Source organism: Neophocaena asiaeorientalis, unplaced genomic scaffold, assembly GCF_003031525.2.
Source record: "Neophocaena asiaeorientalis asiaeorientalis breed wild unplaced genomic scaffold, Neophocaena_asiaeorientalis_V1.1 scaffold543, whole genome shotgun sequence".
Lineage (NCBI taxonomy): Eukaryota > Metazoa > Chordata > Mammalia > Artiodactyla > Phocoenidae > Neophocaena > Neophocaena asiaeorientalis.
The window spans coordinates 745,145-758,431 of NW_020173671.1; the positions used below are offsets into that span (position 1 = coordinate 745,145).

At 50.9% G+C, this 13,287-nt stretch overlaps 1 protein-coding gene across 1 annotated transcript; it reads right to left on the reverse strand.

The window, feature by feature from the left end:
- Positions 1-377: 377 nt before the first annotated feature.
- Positions 378-1,013, reverse strand: RNF222 (ring finger protein 222). Its single transcript, XM_024748488.1, has one exon. It carries the CDS (start codon positions 1,011-1,013, stop codon positions 378-380), a length of 636 nt encoding a protein of 211 aa, XP_024604256.1.
- Positions 1,014-13,287: the final 12,274 nt, after the last annotated feature.

Below are 13,287 nucleotides of genomic sequence, written 5' to 3' on the forward strand. Positions count from 1 at the left end.
GGAGCAGCCGCCCATCTCCCTGCCTTGCTCGGCTCCAGCCTAGAGGAAGGGTCAACATCCCCGGAGGGTATGCCCCTGCTGCTGTTTCTGAGCAGGGGTGTCCATCACGCTTTCCTCCCTGGCCTGGAGCCTGGAGTTTCCATTTCATTCAGCCCAGAGCCTGCTGCTCAGCCCAGCCCTGGCCTCCCTGTTTTCCCTGAGACGCACTGGGAGCAAGGAGCCCGGGGTGGGGAGATGCCACTGGACCTCCAGCCAGCACCGCCCTAACACCCTCTCTGCCCCTGGCCACCCCACAGGGCTCGGCTGGCCCCCACCCCCAGGCAGCCTGGCTGTGTGAGTGGGCAGCTTCCAGAGCGGCCCTCGGGCCGGTGCCTCACTCACGCGTGCTTCCTCACCAGCAGCACCCAGGGCAGGATGGCAGGCACCATGGCCACCACGGCAATGAGGATGATGAGCAGTAGGGCCTGGGAGCGGCTGCAGAACGACCGGGTGGAGCTGGGCACCGGGGAGGCCTCCAAGAGCTCGGCCTGGCTGCGCCCGGGCAGGATGCTGTCCTGCTTCCCCAGGGGCATCCCGTGGCAGCTGATGATGAAGATCTGCGGCTCCTGGAGTAGGCCGGGCGGCGGGTCCAAGGTCAGCTGGACGCCCTGATTCGGGGACGGCCTCCAGAAAGGCTGGGAGAGGGCCAGGGAGTTGGCGTGGCCTAGGGTGTCCGGCGGTGGCACGGGCGGCAGGCCCATGGGCACGGCCAGGGTCTGAGCGCTCTTGTCCAGCTTGGAGGGCCAGCAGGAGCTCTTCTTGCAGAGGAAGGTGACGTAGCGGCAGACGGGGCAGACGACGGTCCTCTGGACCTGCCCGTCCACGCGCGTGGAGAGGAGGTACTTGACCAGGCAGTCATGGCAGAACATGTGGCCACAGCTCAGCGTCCGGCTGGCGCCCTCCATTTCGCGGAACTTCTCGTAGCACACGGGGCACTCGCCGCCCGAACTTTCCTTGCTCTCCCCCTCGGACATGGCCGCACGGGAGGGCAGGGCCCTGGCTGTGGGCGAGAAGGGCCAGAGCATCAGCGCCTTTCCCTCCTTCGCTCCCCTGCCGGACCCCTCCGGGCCTCCCGGCACCCCGCTGCCTCCGCCCCCTCCTCCCGGGTCCTCTTCCGCTGCTCCTCCTCCAGGGTCTACCGGAAGTAACCCCGGACCCGCCGGAAGCGATGAGGGGCCGCTTCCGGAAGGGGGATTGGGAGACAAATAGCTAGAGCTCCCAGCCACGCTGGGCTCTGGAAGGAGGTGGGTGGCGGGGAAGGTGTAGCCTCCCACCTCCAGCCCGACGGGCACTCCCTGTGAGGTCACCCCCTCCCGCTTCCTGGTTCCAGGCCCGAAGTGGAGGCCGGAGGACCCATTTCCCAGGGGAAGCAGGTGGCTAAGCGGATGCACCCGCGGCCTCAGTCCAGGCCTCAGTGTGGGCGTGTGCCCAGAGTGGCTGTTTTCCAGAACAGCCTCTGCTGCTGCTGCGTTTCCCCGCTCGGGCTGGCCGACCCACTGGGTTGTGTGCAGCCCCTGTGCCGCACTCCTGTGTGCCACGTGTGGCTGTAAAGCAATGAGGGATTTGAAAATGAAACTCCAAACTTAAACATCCAAATGACGGCTGGCTGGCCGCGCGGTCACGTCAGGGAGCTGTGGGCTCCTTCCTTTGCCCATCACAGCTCACTCATCCTTCAGACTCTTCCCGGAGGCCTACCCGAGGCTGCGAGAGAACCTTCTGATTAACCTCTGTGAAGGCAGATTTTCATCCTTCGAGGATACGTCTGGTATTTGGAAATGGCCAAAAGTCACCGGGTGCCCATTCTGGTGAGAAGGCAAATGACTGCTCAAGTGGCATGAGATTGTTTTAAATCAAAGATAAGGAGTCACCATGATGCAACAGGTGGGTTTCTAACATTATCTGAGCGCTAAAGAGAGGCTCCAGCGATGCTGTCAGCAACGGCGACATTGTTGGATTTAGTCCAGTTTTCCAAGGTGTAAACCTTGATGGGAAACACCTCTTTGGGTATGTGATGTGGTCCAAGTGTTCTCATTATTCAACGTGTCCCCAGTATCACAGCTGTGTCATCTAAACTCCTCTAGAACAGCCTCTTCCTGTTATTGATATATTCTTCCATCAGTGATGTAGACAGAAGACCCCTGGACACACTGATAACTAGAGCTGTGTGGCAGCCCCCAGGTCTGAGAGATGACGTAGTGAGAACAAGATTAGTTACTAGGAAGGACAAACTAGAGTTGGTTCAATCACAAATCTTTTGGAATCTCTCCCCGCTCCTGGCTTGGTTCCCAGTCCATTTTGCCAAGTTGAAAACTTGGTCCCATAACCAAGAAAGAGCAAAAATATGTAGAGGGAGGGGTAGGGGACTGGGGACCCTGGTGGCAACACCAAAGCCTTTGCAGGGGTTTTCAAGCTTTGGTCTCTGAAGTGGTCAGTGTGGCCTCCAGGCTGGGGTGAGGGTTCAAGTGCTCAGACTCTGAAGCTGGCTTCAAATCCTTGATATACCCAAGGATATATCTGTATAACCTGTCTGAGCCTCGATTTCCCATCTCTAAGGTGGGGTTGATGATAATCGTACCACCTTCCTCTCAGCGTTGTCCAGAGTATTAAGTGAGGTAGCATGAGTGAAGAGTCTGGCTCGCAGTAAGTGCTCAATAAACGGTAGGTGTCATTGTTAAGGCCGGCTGAGCCCTTTCCCCTCCTGGCATCTGCCTTCCGGCCTTCCCTCTCCTCCCCAGATGTTCCTTATTACATAAGTGACTAAAGAATATCACACCCCTGACAGAGGGCAGCTCCCATCAAATTAGAATAACTGAACAGGATGACAATAGATTAGGTAAGTGATGGGCAATAGATCATTAAGATGGTGATTCCAGAGTTTCTCAGACTTTTTACTTTTTTGTTTCATAACACACTTGCAAGTGTCTAAACTGGGGTTATTCTCAGAATGACCTTGATTTTCTTAAGCCGACCAACTGCTAAAATGTCCCCCTGCATCTCATTATTCCCCACAGGCATATGGTGGCAATTCCATCCATCCAATTATTCAACAAATATGTATTGACCGCTTGCTGCGGGCTAGGTACTGAGCCAGGCATTGGAGATAAGCAGTGATCAAGAAAGCCCTTCCTGGGGCTTCCCTGGTGGCACAGTGGTTGAGAGTCCGCCTGCCGATGCAGGGGACACGGGTTTGTGCCCCGGTCCGGGAAGATCCCCCACCCCACCCGCCACAGAGCGGCTGGGCCCGTGAGCCATGGCCGCTGAGCCTGCGCGTCTGGAGCCTGTGCTCTGCAACGGGAGAGGCCACAGCAGTGAGAGGCCCGCGTACCGCAAAAAAAAAAAAAAAAAAAAAAAAAAAAGCCCTTCATGAAACCCTAGAGCCTAGGGGACATTTATAAGTTTTCTTGAAAAAAAATTTTTTTAAAAGGAGGGATGATCAATCGCTTAAGTTGTTTGGGTAACTAAGAAGTAAGTTATCAAGACAGGCAAGAGAAGTAAAGCAGGGATTTCCCTGGTGGCGCAGTGATTAAGAATCCGCCTGCCAATGCAGGGGACACGGGTTCGAGCCCTGGTCTGGGAAGATCCCACATGCTGCGGAGCAACCAAGCCCGTGCACCATACCTAGTGAGCCTGTGCTCTAGAGCCCGCAAGCCACAACTACCGAAGCCAGCGTGCCTAGAGCCCGTGCTCTGCAACAAGAGAAGCTGACGCTCATCTACAATGAGAGAAAGCCCACGTGCAGCAACGAGGACCCAATGCAGCCAAAAATAAATAAATAAATAAATTTTAAAAAGGAGAAGTAAAGCAGTTAGATAAGAGAATGCTGGGGGAAGAAAGGACTTCTGAGGCCATTTAGGAAAATCTAGTTTTATAGGTGAGCAGTCCCGGGTCCAGAGATGGGGAAGTGACTTGTTTGAGGTCACCTGGGAAGGAGAATGGAGAGGGAGATGGGAGAGAGAGAGAGAGAGATTTCATAGATAGTATAGAAAACATTAGAATCAGTTGATAGATTGGGTGGGTGAGTAGATATTAGCCAAATCAGGAAGCACTTTCCTCCTTGGGATGAGAAGGGGAGCAGGGAGGACTGAGTTTGAGGAAAAATTAAAAGGATGCAGGGGATGCAAAAGACATCCCAGGTCCCCACTGGTGGCTTCTCTGTGCAGTCCCTTCCCCATCGTGTGCTTCGGGAGAGGCATGTCACTCACGTCTGGACAATGCCACCCGCCCTCCATCCCCACCTTCTCACCTCCCTTTCTCATTCTCCCTGATGCCTCCCTCCTTGCGTCCCTCCCTTTCTCTTAATTCCATTTCATTCTCCATCCTTGAGTTCCTCTTACGGGCGTGACTCTGTCTCGGGTGCTGGGGCAGGGGAGAGGGCAGCAGAAGAAATGCAAGGAATAATGCTCTGATTTGGGCACAAACTAGCTAAATAACAGTGCAAGACATTATCTACCAAAGGCATCCCCATTGGTGCTTCAGGAAATTTCGGGGAAGGAGGGCTGAAAAGTCTTCCTAGGTGAGATGGGACCAGTGATAAATAATTATAACAGCGACTATTTATTGAACACTAGTTATGTGCTTAGCATTTTGCATGCCTTCCTCATTTCATCATGACAGCGGCTCTGGGAGGGGGATATTATTTCCATTTTACAGATGAGGCTGCCTCTCCAGCCTTCTGGGAGGCAGGGGAGGACGAGGGCCAGCTCAGGGGGAGCCGTCCTCATGAAGCCCCAGTGCCTAGTTTCACCCACAGCAGCCCACCTCGAGGACTGGAGGGGGGTGTCACCAGCCCAGATGATCCCCGCGCCCCACCTTGGGACAGTGAGCCTGTGAGGCAGAGTGAGACTTGTGGGCACCGGGTTTTCCTCCTGGATTCCCAAGGCAAGGCTTTGTTGACCACTTCCTCACCCCTAGACACCACACACACACACACACTCCACACACACTCTCTCTCACACCCTGGCATCACTCCAATGTCAGTGCAGAGCCCTGCCAAGCTCTGACTGGATCCCACTCCTTCCCTGCCCCCAGCCCGGACCCCAGACTCACTTTGGCTGGGACCAGGGCGAGCAGCATCTGCCTCTCCACCCGGGGCCTCCATGGAGCAGGTCTGAGCCACCCAGAGGTGCTGGGCGGGCGGCACGTCCTCCTGCCGCTGTCACTGTGACAGCCGCTGCCTCCAAGGCATTTCCTAGTGACTGAGCAGGTCGGGAGGACAGCACGGGGAAGTGAATGTCGGCCAACCCGTTTGAGGCTGGGAGGCTCCTGGCGTTGCCCAGGGGTTTGGCCCCTGCTGGAGTCAGGTGGTGTCGATGAGGATGCTAGGAGAGGAGGGGCCCCTGCCTAAGGAGGAGCCCAGGGATGGGTGCTGGAGACAAGCAGAGGGTCTCACGATGGAGGCGGTGATCCAGGAGCTCTTTGACTGAGGCTCCCCAGAGATAGGTCTCCTCAGCCCAACAATAAAAGTCATACAGACCTTCAGCCTCCTGGATCCATTTCTGCGATCCTCCCCCAGGCCCCTGCTCCCCTGCCATGATAGGGTGAAGGGGTCAGTAATGCTTTGCCACCGAGTCATACACAAATATTTGGGTGATGTGCTTATGTACATTTGTCCTTCATCTCACACTCAAAGGGGCTCAGAGCTCCAAAGACCAAACACCATGGAGATAAAGAAGGAGGCAGAATAAAACAAAGAAAGTAGGGCTTCCCTGGTGGTGCAGTTGTTAAGAATCTGCCTGCCAATGCAGGGGACGTGGGTTCGAGTCCTGGTCTGGGAAGATCCCACATGCGGCGGAGCAAGTAAGCCCGTGCGCCACAACTACTGAGCCTGAGTGCCACAACTGCTGAAGCCTGCATGCCTAGAGCCCCTGCTCTGCAATAAGAGAAGCCACCAATGAAAAGCATGGGCAGTGCAGCTCGTCGCTTAGCCTGCATGCAGCAGCAAAGACCCAACACAGCCAAAAAAAATAAAATAAATTTATTTTTTAAAAAAACCCAATAAAGTAGAAATGCACACCTGCTTGGAAGGAAGTCCCTGATATCACATGAAACAGTAAGTTTCAGGACAGTCTCTGTGATTCTGTTTATGGAAATGATGATGATATATTATCATTTTTATAGAGGAAAAATCTGGAAGACACCTCCAACTTGATAGTTTTATCTCTGGAGGAACTTTTTCTTAATTTATTTATTTTGACTGCTAGGGGTCTTAGTTGCAGCATGCAGGATCTTTAGTTTTGGCATGCAGGATCTAGTTCCCTGAACAGGGATCAAACCCGGGCCCCCTGCATTGGGAGCACAGAGTCTTAACCACTGGACCACCAGGGAAGTCCCTGAAGGAACTTTCTGACTTATACATTCCTGTGATATTTGAATGTGTGTTTCTTTCAAGATCAGGAAAAAATAATCAAGAATAAGGCAGGGACTTCCATGGCGGTCCAGTGGTTAAGACTGTGCTTCCATTGCAGGGGCACAGGTGCGATCCCTGGTCAGGGAACTAAGGTCCCACATGCCGTGTGGTGAGGCCTAAAAAAAAAGAATAAGGCAAGAGTCCTTGAGAAATTGGTTTTCTTCTGACAAAGGAGGTTCCTGGATCCAAGGCACAGCCAAGCATGAGTGTGACCACCCCATGACGGCCCCTCCCTCACCCAACCAACCCTGGCCTGGCTCCATGACCACCTTGAGGCTGGGGCGGGGGAGGACGGTCAGGGCATCGCACCTGGTCACCTCGCCCACGGACGCTGTACCAGCTGTCACAACGGTCTCTCACGTTCTTTCCCCAGGAACTGGCTGTGAGGAGACCCAGGCAGGCCTAAATTTAGCAAATAGAAATGCAGACTGGGGACTTCCCTGGTGGTCCAGTAGTTAGGACTCCGTGCTTTCACTGCCGAGGGCCCGGGTTCAATCCCTGGTTGGGGAACTAAGATCCCACAAGCTGCGTGGCTCAGCCCCCCCCCCCCCGAAAAAAGCAGACAGCCCAGATGAATTTGTATTTCAGATAAACAATTTTTAGTATAAGGGTGCTCAATGCAATATTTGGGACCTACTCATGGGTAATGGGGATCGACTGTATGGTGACAGACGGAAACTAAACTTTTTAAAAAAATTATTTATTTATTCATTTATGGCTGTGCTGGGTCTTTGTTTCTGTGCGAGGGCTTTCTCTAGTTGCAGAGAGCAGGGGCCACTGTTCATCGCGGTGCGCGGGCCTCTCACTATCGCGGCCTCTCTTGTTGGAGCACAGGCTCCAGACACGCAAGCTCAGTAGTTGTGGTTCATGGGCCTAGTTGCTCCGCGGCATGTGGGATCCTCCCAGACCAGGGCTCGAACCCGTGTCCCCTGCATTGGCAGGCAGATTCTTAACCACTGCGCCACCAGGGAAGCCCCAGACGGGAACTAAACTTATGGTAGTGAGCACGCTGGAGTGCATACAGAAGTAGAAATAAAATGTTGTGTGCATGAAACTTACATTATAAACCAAAAAAAATTAATACTTAGGCTCTATTTATACTAATAAATTATCCATTGCTTATCTAAAACTCAAATTTCAGCAGGCATCCTATATTTCGTTTTGCAACTCTAGTCCCAGAGGGCTGGCCAAATCTTTCTCCTTTTATCAGCACCTCCAGGGGCACCTTCAGCAGTGTGGCTTCTGACTCTGCCAGGGCTTCCTGGGGGTCCCTGAAAAGAAGCCCCAAATACCCAGCATCAAGGCTGTGTGTGTCTCCCAGGGAGGGGACTGAGCCAGGCCAGGCTGTCCTTCGACTCAGACTAATGCAGCGGTCCCCAACCTGTTTGGCACCAGGGACCGGTTTCGTGGAAGGCAGTTTTTCTGTGGACAGGAGGGCGGGGGGGTGTTCAGGCGGTAATGCCAGCAATGGGGAGTGGCAGATGAAGCTTCACTCACTCACGGGCCGCTCACCTCCTGCTGTGTGGCCGGGTTCCTAACAGGCTGGTACTGGTCCGCGGCCTGGGTGTTGGGGACCCCTGGTCTAATGTGATGTGGTTACAGTGGAAAATCTTTTCCACTGGTCCTGCCCTGCCATGAAGCTTGACTTTGAGGATGACTTTGAATATATAAGTATTTATTATCATAGTCTGTCATGGTTTTGTGTTCCAAAATAAGAATTCCACTTTAAAAATCATAGCTACATATGTATGTATATGTATGCGTACACACACACACACACACACACACACACACAAACACCCCTTACCCACTGAGAGAGTAAGTATATCAGCTGGGGAAAGCTTAGCTTGAATTTATTTATCAGGTTGCCTCTAGCCATCTAGCAAGGTCCTAACAGAGTAGGACGTAGGACAGTTTTTAAAAATATATATTTATTTATTATTTATTTTGTCTGTGCTGGGTCTTAGTTGTGGCATGCAGACTTCTTAGTTGTGGCATGCGGGCTTCTTAGTTGCCTATGGGATAGCCTTAGCATCACATATTATGGGGTGGTGCCCCCTCATTTTTGACCCCCAATGAGCCTTTCTGCACATGTGCAATGTTTCCCTTGCTCCAAGGATAGGAAATGTATGATCTCTTGATCTTTTAACAGAGTTCAGTCCCACTCCGTCCCTGCCATAAAAATGTCCAATGTATGGTTATTTACCCTATTTCTGTTGCTGGTTTTTATATCGAGGTGCAGATCTCGAAATATACACAGGAGTCTGGTCATAAATATGTAGTCCTGGAGCTCGTGAGTCTCTTGCTTCAGGAAATGTAAACGGGGCTGGGGGCTGGTAGTGAATGTCGGGGCTGGTAGTGAATGTCCGGGCTGGTAATGAATGTCCCGCCTGGAGCCCTTCTTCTTCTCACCCCAGGAAGTGTAAACAGGAGGCTAGTTGTAAATGTCTAACCTGGAGCCCATCTATCTCCTGCCTCAATCAGGGAAATGCAAATCAAATGTCAAGTGCCCACCCCTGCATCCAGTTGCAGGGGGCCCTGCTTGGTTCCAGCCAGCTCAGAGGCTGTTTTGGGATTTCAGTTCATTCACACCCCTGAAAAATCTCACTCTGTCTTACCTGTTCCCTTTGTCCCCTGGGCTCTCCCCCACCCTTATTACATAGCCTGGGGCTGCTGGTAGCACAGGGGAGACCTGGGGCCTTTGAACAGAACGCAGGCCCTGCCAGGGCACCTGGCTTGGTAGGCGGACAAGGGCTGCTCTCATTCCCAACTCGCCCCCCTTGGCCCTCAGCCCCCTCAGTCCAACCTGCAGCCCAGCACACAGCAGCCAAAGAGCATCTTCACAGATGTTACCCTGCATCCCTCTCCTCCCTCTGAAGACTTCCATGGCTCCCCACTGCCCTCAGTACAAAGCCCACCCTCCTCAGCCGGCACATGAAGGCCTCACTGCCTTTCCCAGACTGTCTCTGGACATCTCATTGCCCTTGGCTGTCTCATGCCACACAGCGTGGCCAAAGTGCTGGCCTTTAGTTTAGATACCTTGAAGGCCTCAGGCTTTTGGGGCTCTGTGATTTTTTTTTTTAATGCCTTTAAAAAAATTTTTTTTTTCCTGGCTGGAATGTCTTTCTACCTCATCACCTCCCCTCTGGCATCTTTAACTTTTAAGACCTTGTAGGAGGGGATCCTAACTCATCTCTGCCCATTTTTGTGGGCCTGGTGTCTATCAATAGTGCTCAATAAATCAATGTGGTTTTTTTTGTTTTGTTTTGTTTTTTTCCTTTGGGCCGCATCAGGCAGCACGCGGGATCTTAGTTCCCCGACCAGGGACTGACCCCAGGCTCTCCTCAGTGAAAGCTTGGGGTCCTAACCACTGGACCGCCAGGGAAGTCCCTATCAATGTTTGTTAAATGAATAAAGGTAACCTCTGAAGCCTAGCTCACGTGTACGGGGTGTGTGTGTGGAGGGGTGGCACACAAGAGAAGTTTGGACAATGCATTCTCTCAAAGTTATTCTCCTTTCTATTCTAGACGCCTTTGCAATCCATACCAAGTTTCCCCCCTCAAAGTCATAGTGGACTGAAAACCTCAGGTCTGGCTGGAGACAGGAGGATGCGCCCACCACCGGGGTAGAGCCTTACTCAGCCACTGTACACCAATGTTGTTCCTGAAAAAGCATGATCTTGGACAGGTTCTCCAGGAGGTGAGTCTGGGGAGAGGAGGGAAGATGGGCTGGGGAAGAGGGAGGGACTTGTGGCGGAATCTGGGGTTATTAAAGGAGGAATCCCCCCAGGGAAATCTTAATTTAGTGGTTTGTCTTGGTAATTTTTGCCACATCTAAGTACGATTGTTTACTTGATTTTTCTTTAAACAACAGCAACAAAAACCTACCCTCTCTCATTCTGAGCATCCATTCTGTGAAATCACAGGTCTGATGCTCTAATTATATTCTTAATAAACAGCAAAATGAATACATACTGTTAAGTAAAAAAAAAAAAGTTTCTCTTGTGTACCACCGGAAGTCGTGGCGCGCACGGGCCTTGGCGCACGCTGATCTGAGACGTACGATTGGGGGATGACGACCCCCAAGGTCCGGAGCCGATCTCAGAGCCGAAAGAAGCCACTTCAGGATTTTTCAAGGCTGAGCCCGAGGCTGGCTTTCAATGTTTGAGAGCCCATTGGACGGGAAGCCACAGAGTGGGGTCAACCGAAGGAATCCTGAGAAAAGGAGAAAAATAGCTTCGACTTGCGAATGAAACTGGCAAGGACGGACGGTCACCCGAGGGTGAGGGCTGCGGGAGGAGACAGAGGGCAGCAGGGGTGGGGTACTGGGAGAGCAGGAAGGCTGAGTCACGCCGCAGCCGCGCACGAGCCGCCTTGGGCTGCGTCCTGCAACTCACCTGGTCTGCGTGCGCCCCGCCCCACGCCCTCCCACCGTCGTAAAACACACAGACCCCAAATCGCCAACTGCAGGGGGCCGAGATGCTCTGAGACAGGTGGGGGAAGGGAAGCTAAAGAGCGGGGAAGCCCAGAGATTTGCTCGCTGGGCGGTATGTGGAAGGGAAACCTCTCCCCACTTCCTGGGCGTGGTGGCAGCTGCAGAAGAAAGACTGCTTGAAATCAGTCTTTGTTGGAGGATTTTCTGAGTCTTCACTCTTCATCCCAGAACTGAAAGCCTCCCTGACAGCCGAGAGGCCTCAATGCTTGCGACAGGTAAGACCAGGGTCAGGGACAGAGTCAGGAGTGAAAAAAATTTTTTGTATTTTTTCTGATTATAAAAATAGCATTAGTGTTGAAAAAAAGTGGAAATTTCATACAAGCACACGTGAAAAGGAAAAACATAAGCTCTATACCACCTCAACACATAGCTATTATAACTATTTTGGTGTTTATTCTTCCAGCCCCTATATATATTATTATATATATATATGATTATGCTAAAGATAATTATATATTATATAATATATAATTATAATATGTGATGACTTAAAAATAAGTGGGATCACACTGAATAAATACTTTCAGGATCTGATTTTTTTCAATTGTTATCTTGTGATCCCCAATAAATTTTCTTTTACACCCTCATTTTTATTTTTATTTATTTTATTATTATTAATTTTTGGCCACGCCCTGCAGCTTGCGTATCCCAGCTCCCCCACCAGGGATTGAATCTGTGCCCCCTGCAGTGGAAGGGAAGCTCAGGGTCCTAACCATTGGACTACCAGGGTACTCCCATACACTCTCATTTTTAAAAAAAATTTATTCATTTTATTTATTTATTTTTGGCTGTGTCGGGTCTTCGTTGCTGCGCATGGGCTTTCTCTAGCTGCGGCGAGTGGTGGCTGCTCTCCGTTGCGTTGTGTGGGTTTCTCATTGTGGTGGCTTCTCTTGCTGCGGAGCATGGGCTCTAGGCCCGTGACTCCAGTAGTTGTGGTGCGTGGGCTCGGTAGTTGTGCCTTGTGGGTTCTAGAGCGCAAGCTCAGCAGTTGTGGCACATGGGCCTAGTTACTTTGCAGCATGTGGGATCTTCCTGGACCAGGGATCGAACCCGTGTCCCCTGCGTTAGTTAGCAGGCAGATTCTTAACCCCTGCGCCACCAGGGAAGTCCCCAGAGTTATCTTTTTTAAAAATGTACATTAGTTGAGTTTTGCTTGTGGTCATGACAGAGTGGCTTGTATCAGGCTAGGATTCCTTTAGAGAACAATGTAAAAATTAGATTCCCCCCCACCCCCGCCACACACTCACAGCTGTTTTAAGGCTTTAGAGAGTAGCCAAAGTGGGCAGAACTTAAGTAACCAGGATCCTGTACAGAAGGAAAACCCTTTGAAGTGAGGGGGATCATCTCCACTGCTTTCCTTAAGGAAATTCCTCACAGTAATTTGCTGATTTGCTTGGGAGGCATTGAGGCTGAGCAGAAAATGGTGGCCTAAAGTTTTGGCATTATCACAAGGCTCAGGAGTTCAGGAGCTGACAAGAAAGAGGGACCTGAGAAACACTTTAGGGTTTCAGCTGAGACCCCTGAAGGGCTATGATCTAGGAGCAAGGGCAATCCAGAAACATACCAGCCCATACAAAGCCAGGGACATCTCAGTTCCTGATTGTATTAAATGACTTAACCCTACTCTAACTGCCTGGAAACAACAACAACAACAAAACCGCCCCCCAAAACAAAAGAAAAACCCCAGAAATTGCCATCTCTTCTGGAGAAATAACATAATACAGAGCCTCTATGGTTTTTCGTTCTACACAGCATCCAACATTTAACAAAAGTTAACAGATATACTAAGAGACAAGACCAAACGAACAAAAACCAAGAGAAAAAAATAAATAGTAGACCTGAAGGAGAAAAAGATATTGGTATTATTGTACATGGACTCTAATACATTCAAGAAAGTAGATGGAGAACTAGAAACAATTTTTTAAAAAGAACCAAGTGGAAACTCTAGAATTGAAAAATACAATTACTTAAAAACAGAAAAAAAAAAAAACCAACCCAAACCAAAACAAAAAAACTCTATAGATGGGTTTAACAGCAGTTTTTTGTTTGTTTGTTTTTGGGCCACACTGGGAGGCTTGTGGGATCTTAGTTCCCTGACCAGGGACTGAACCCAGGCCACAGCAATGAAAGTGCTGAGTCCTAACCACCGGACCGACTGCCAGGGAATTCCCAACAGTTGGTTAGATATAACAGAAGACAGGATTAGTAAACTGAAAGACAGGTGGGTAGAAAATATTCAGTCTGAAGCACGGGAGTGGGAAAAAAAAGATGGAAAATACAGAAAAGAGCATAAGAGAGTATGGAATGTGATGTAAAGGTCTAAATACATTTAATTGGATTCAGGGAGA

What these genes read in the sequence shown, in the direction of transcription:
- RNF222 (XM_024748488.1), bottom strand. Translation starts at nt 1,013, where the DNA reads ATGTCCGAGGGGGAGAGCAAGGAAAGTTCGGGCGGCGAGTGCCCCGTG.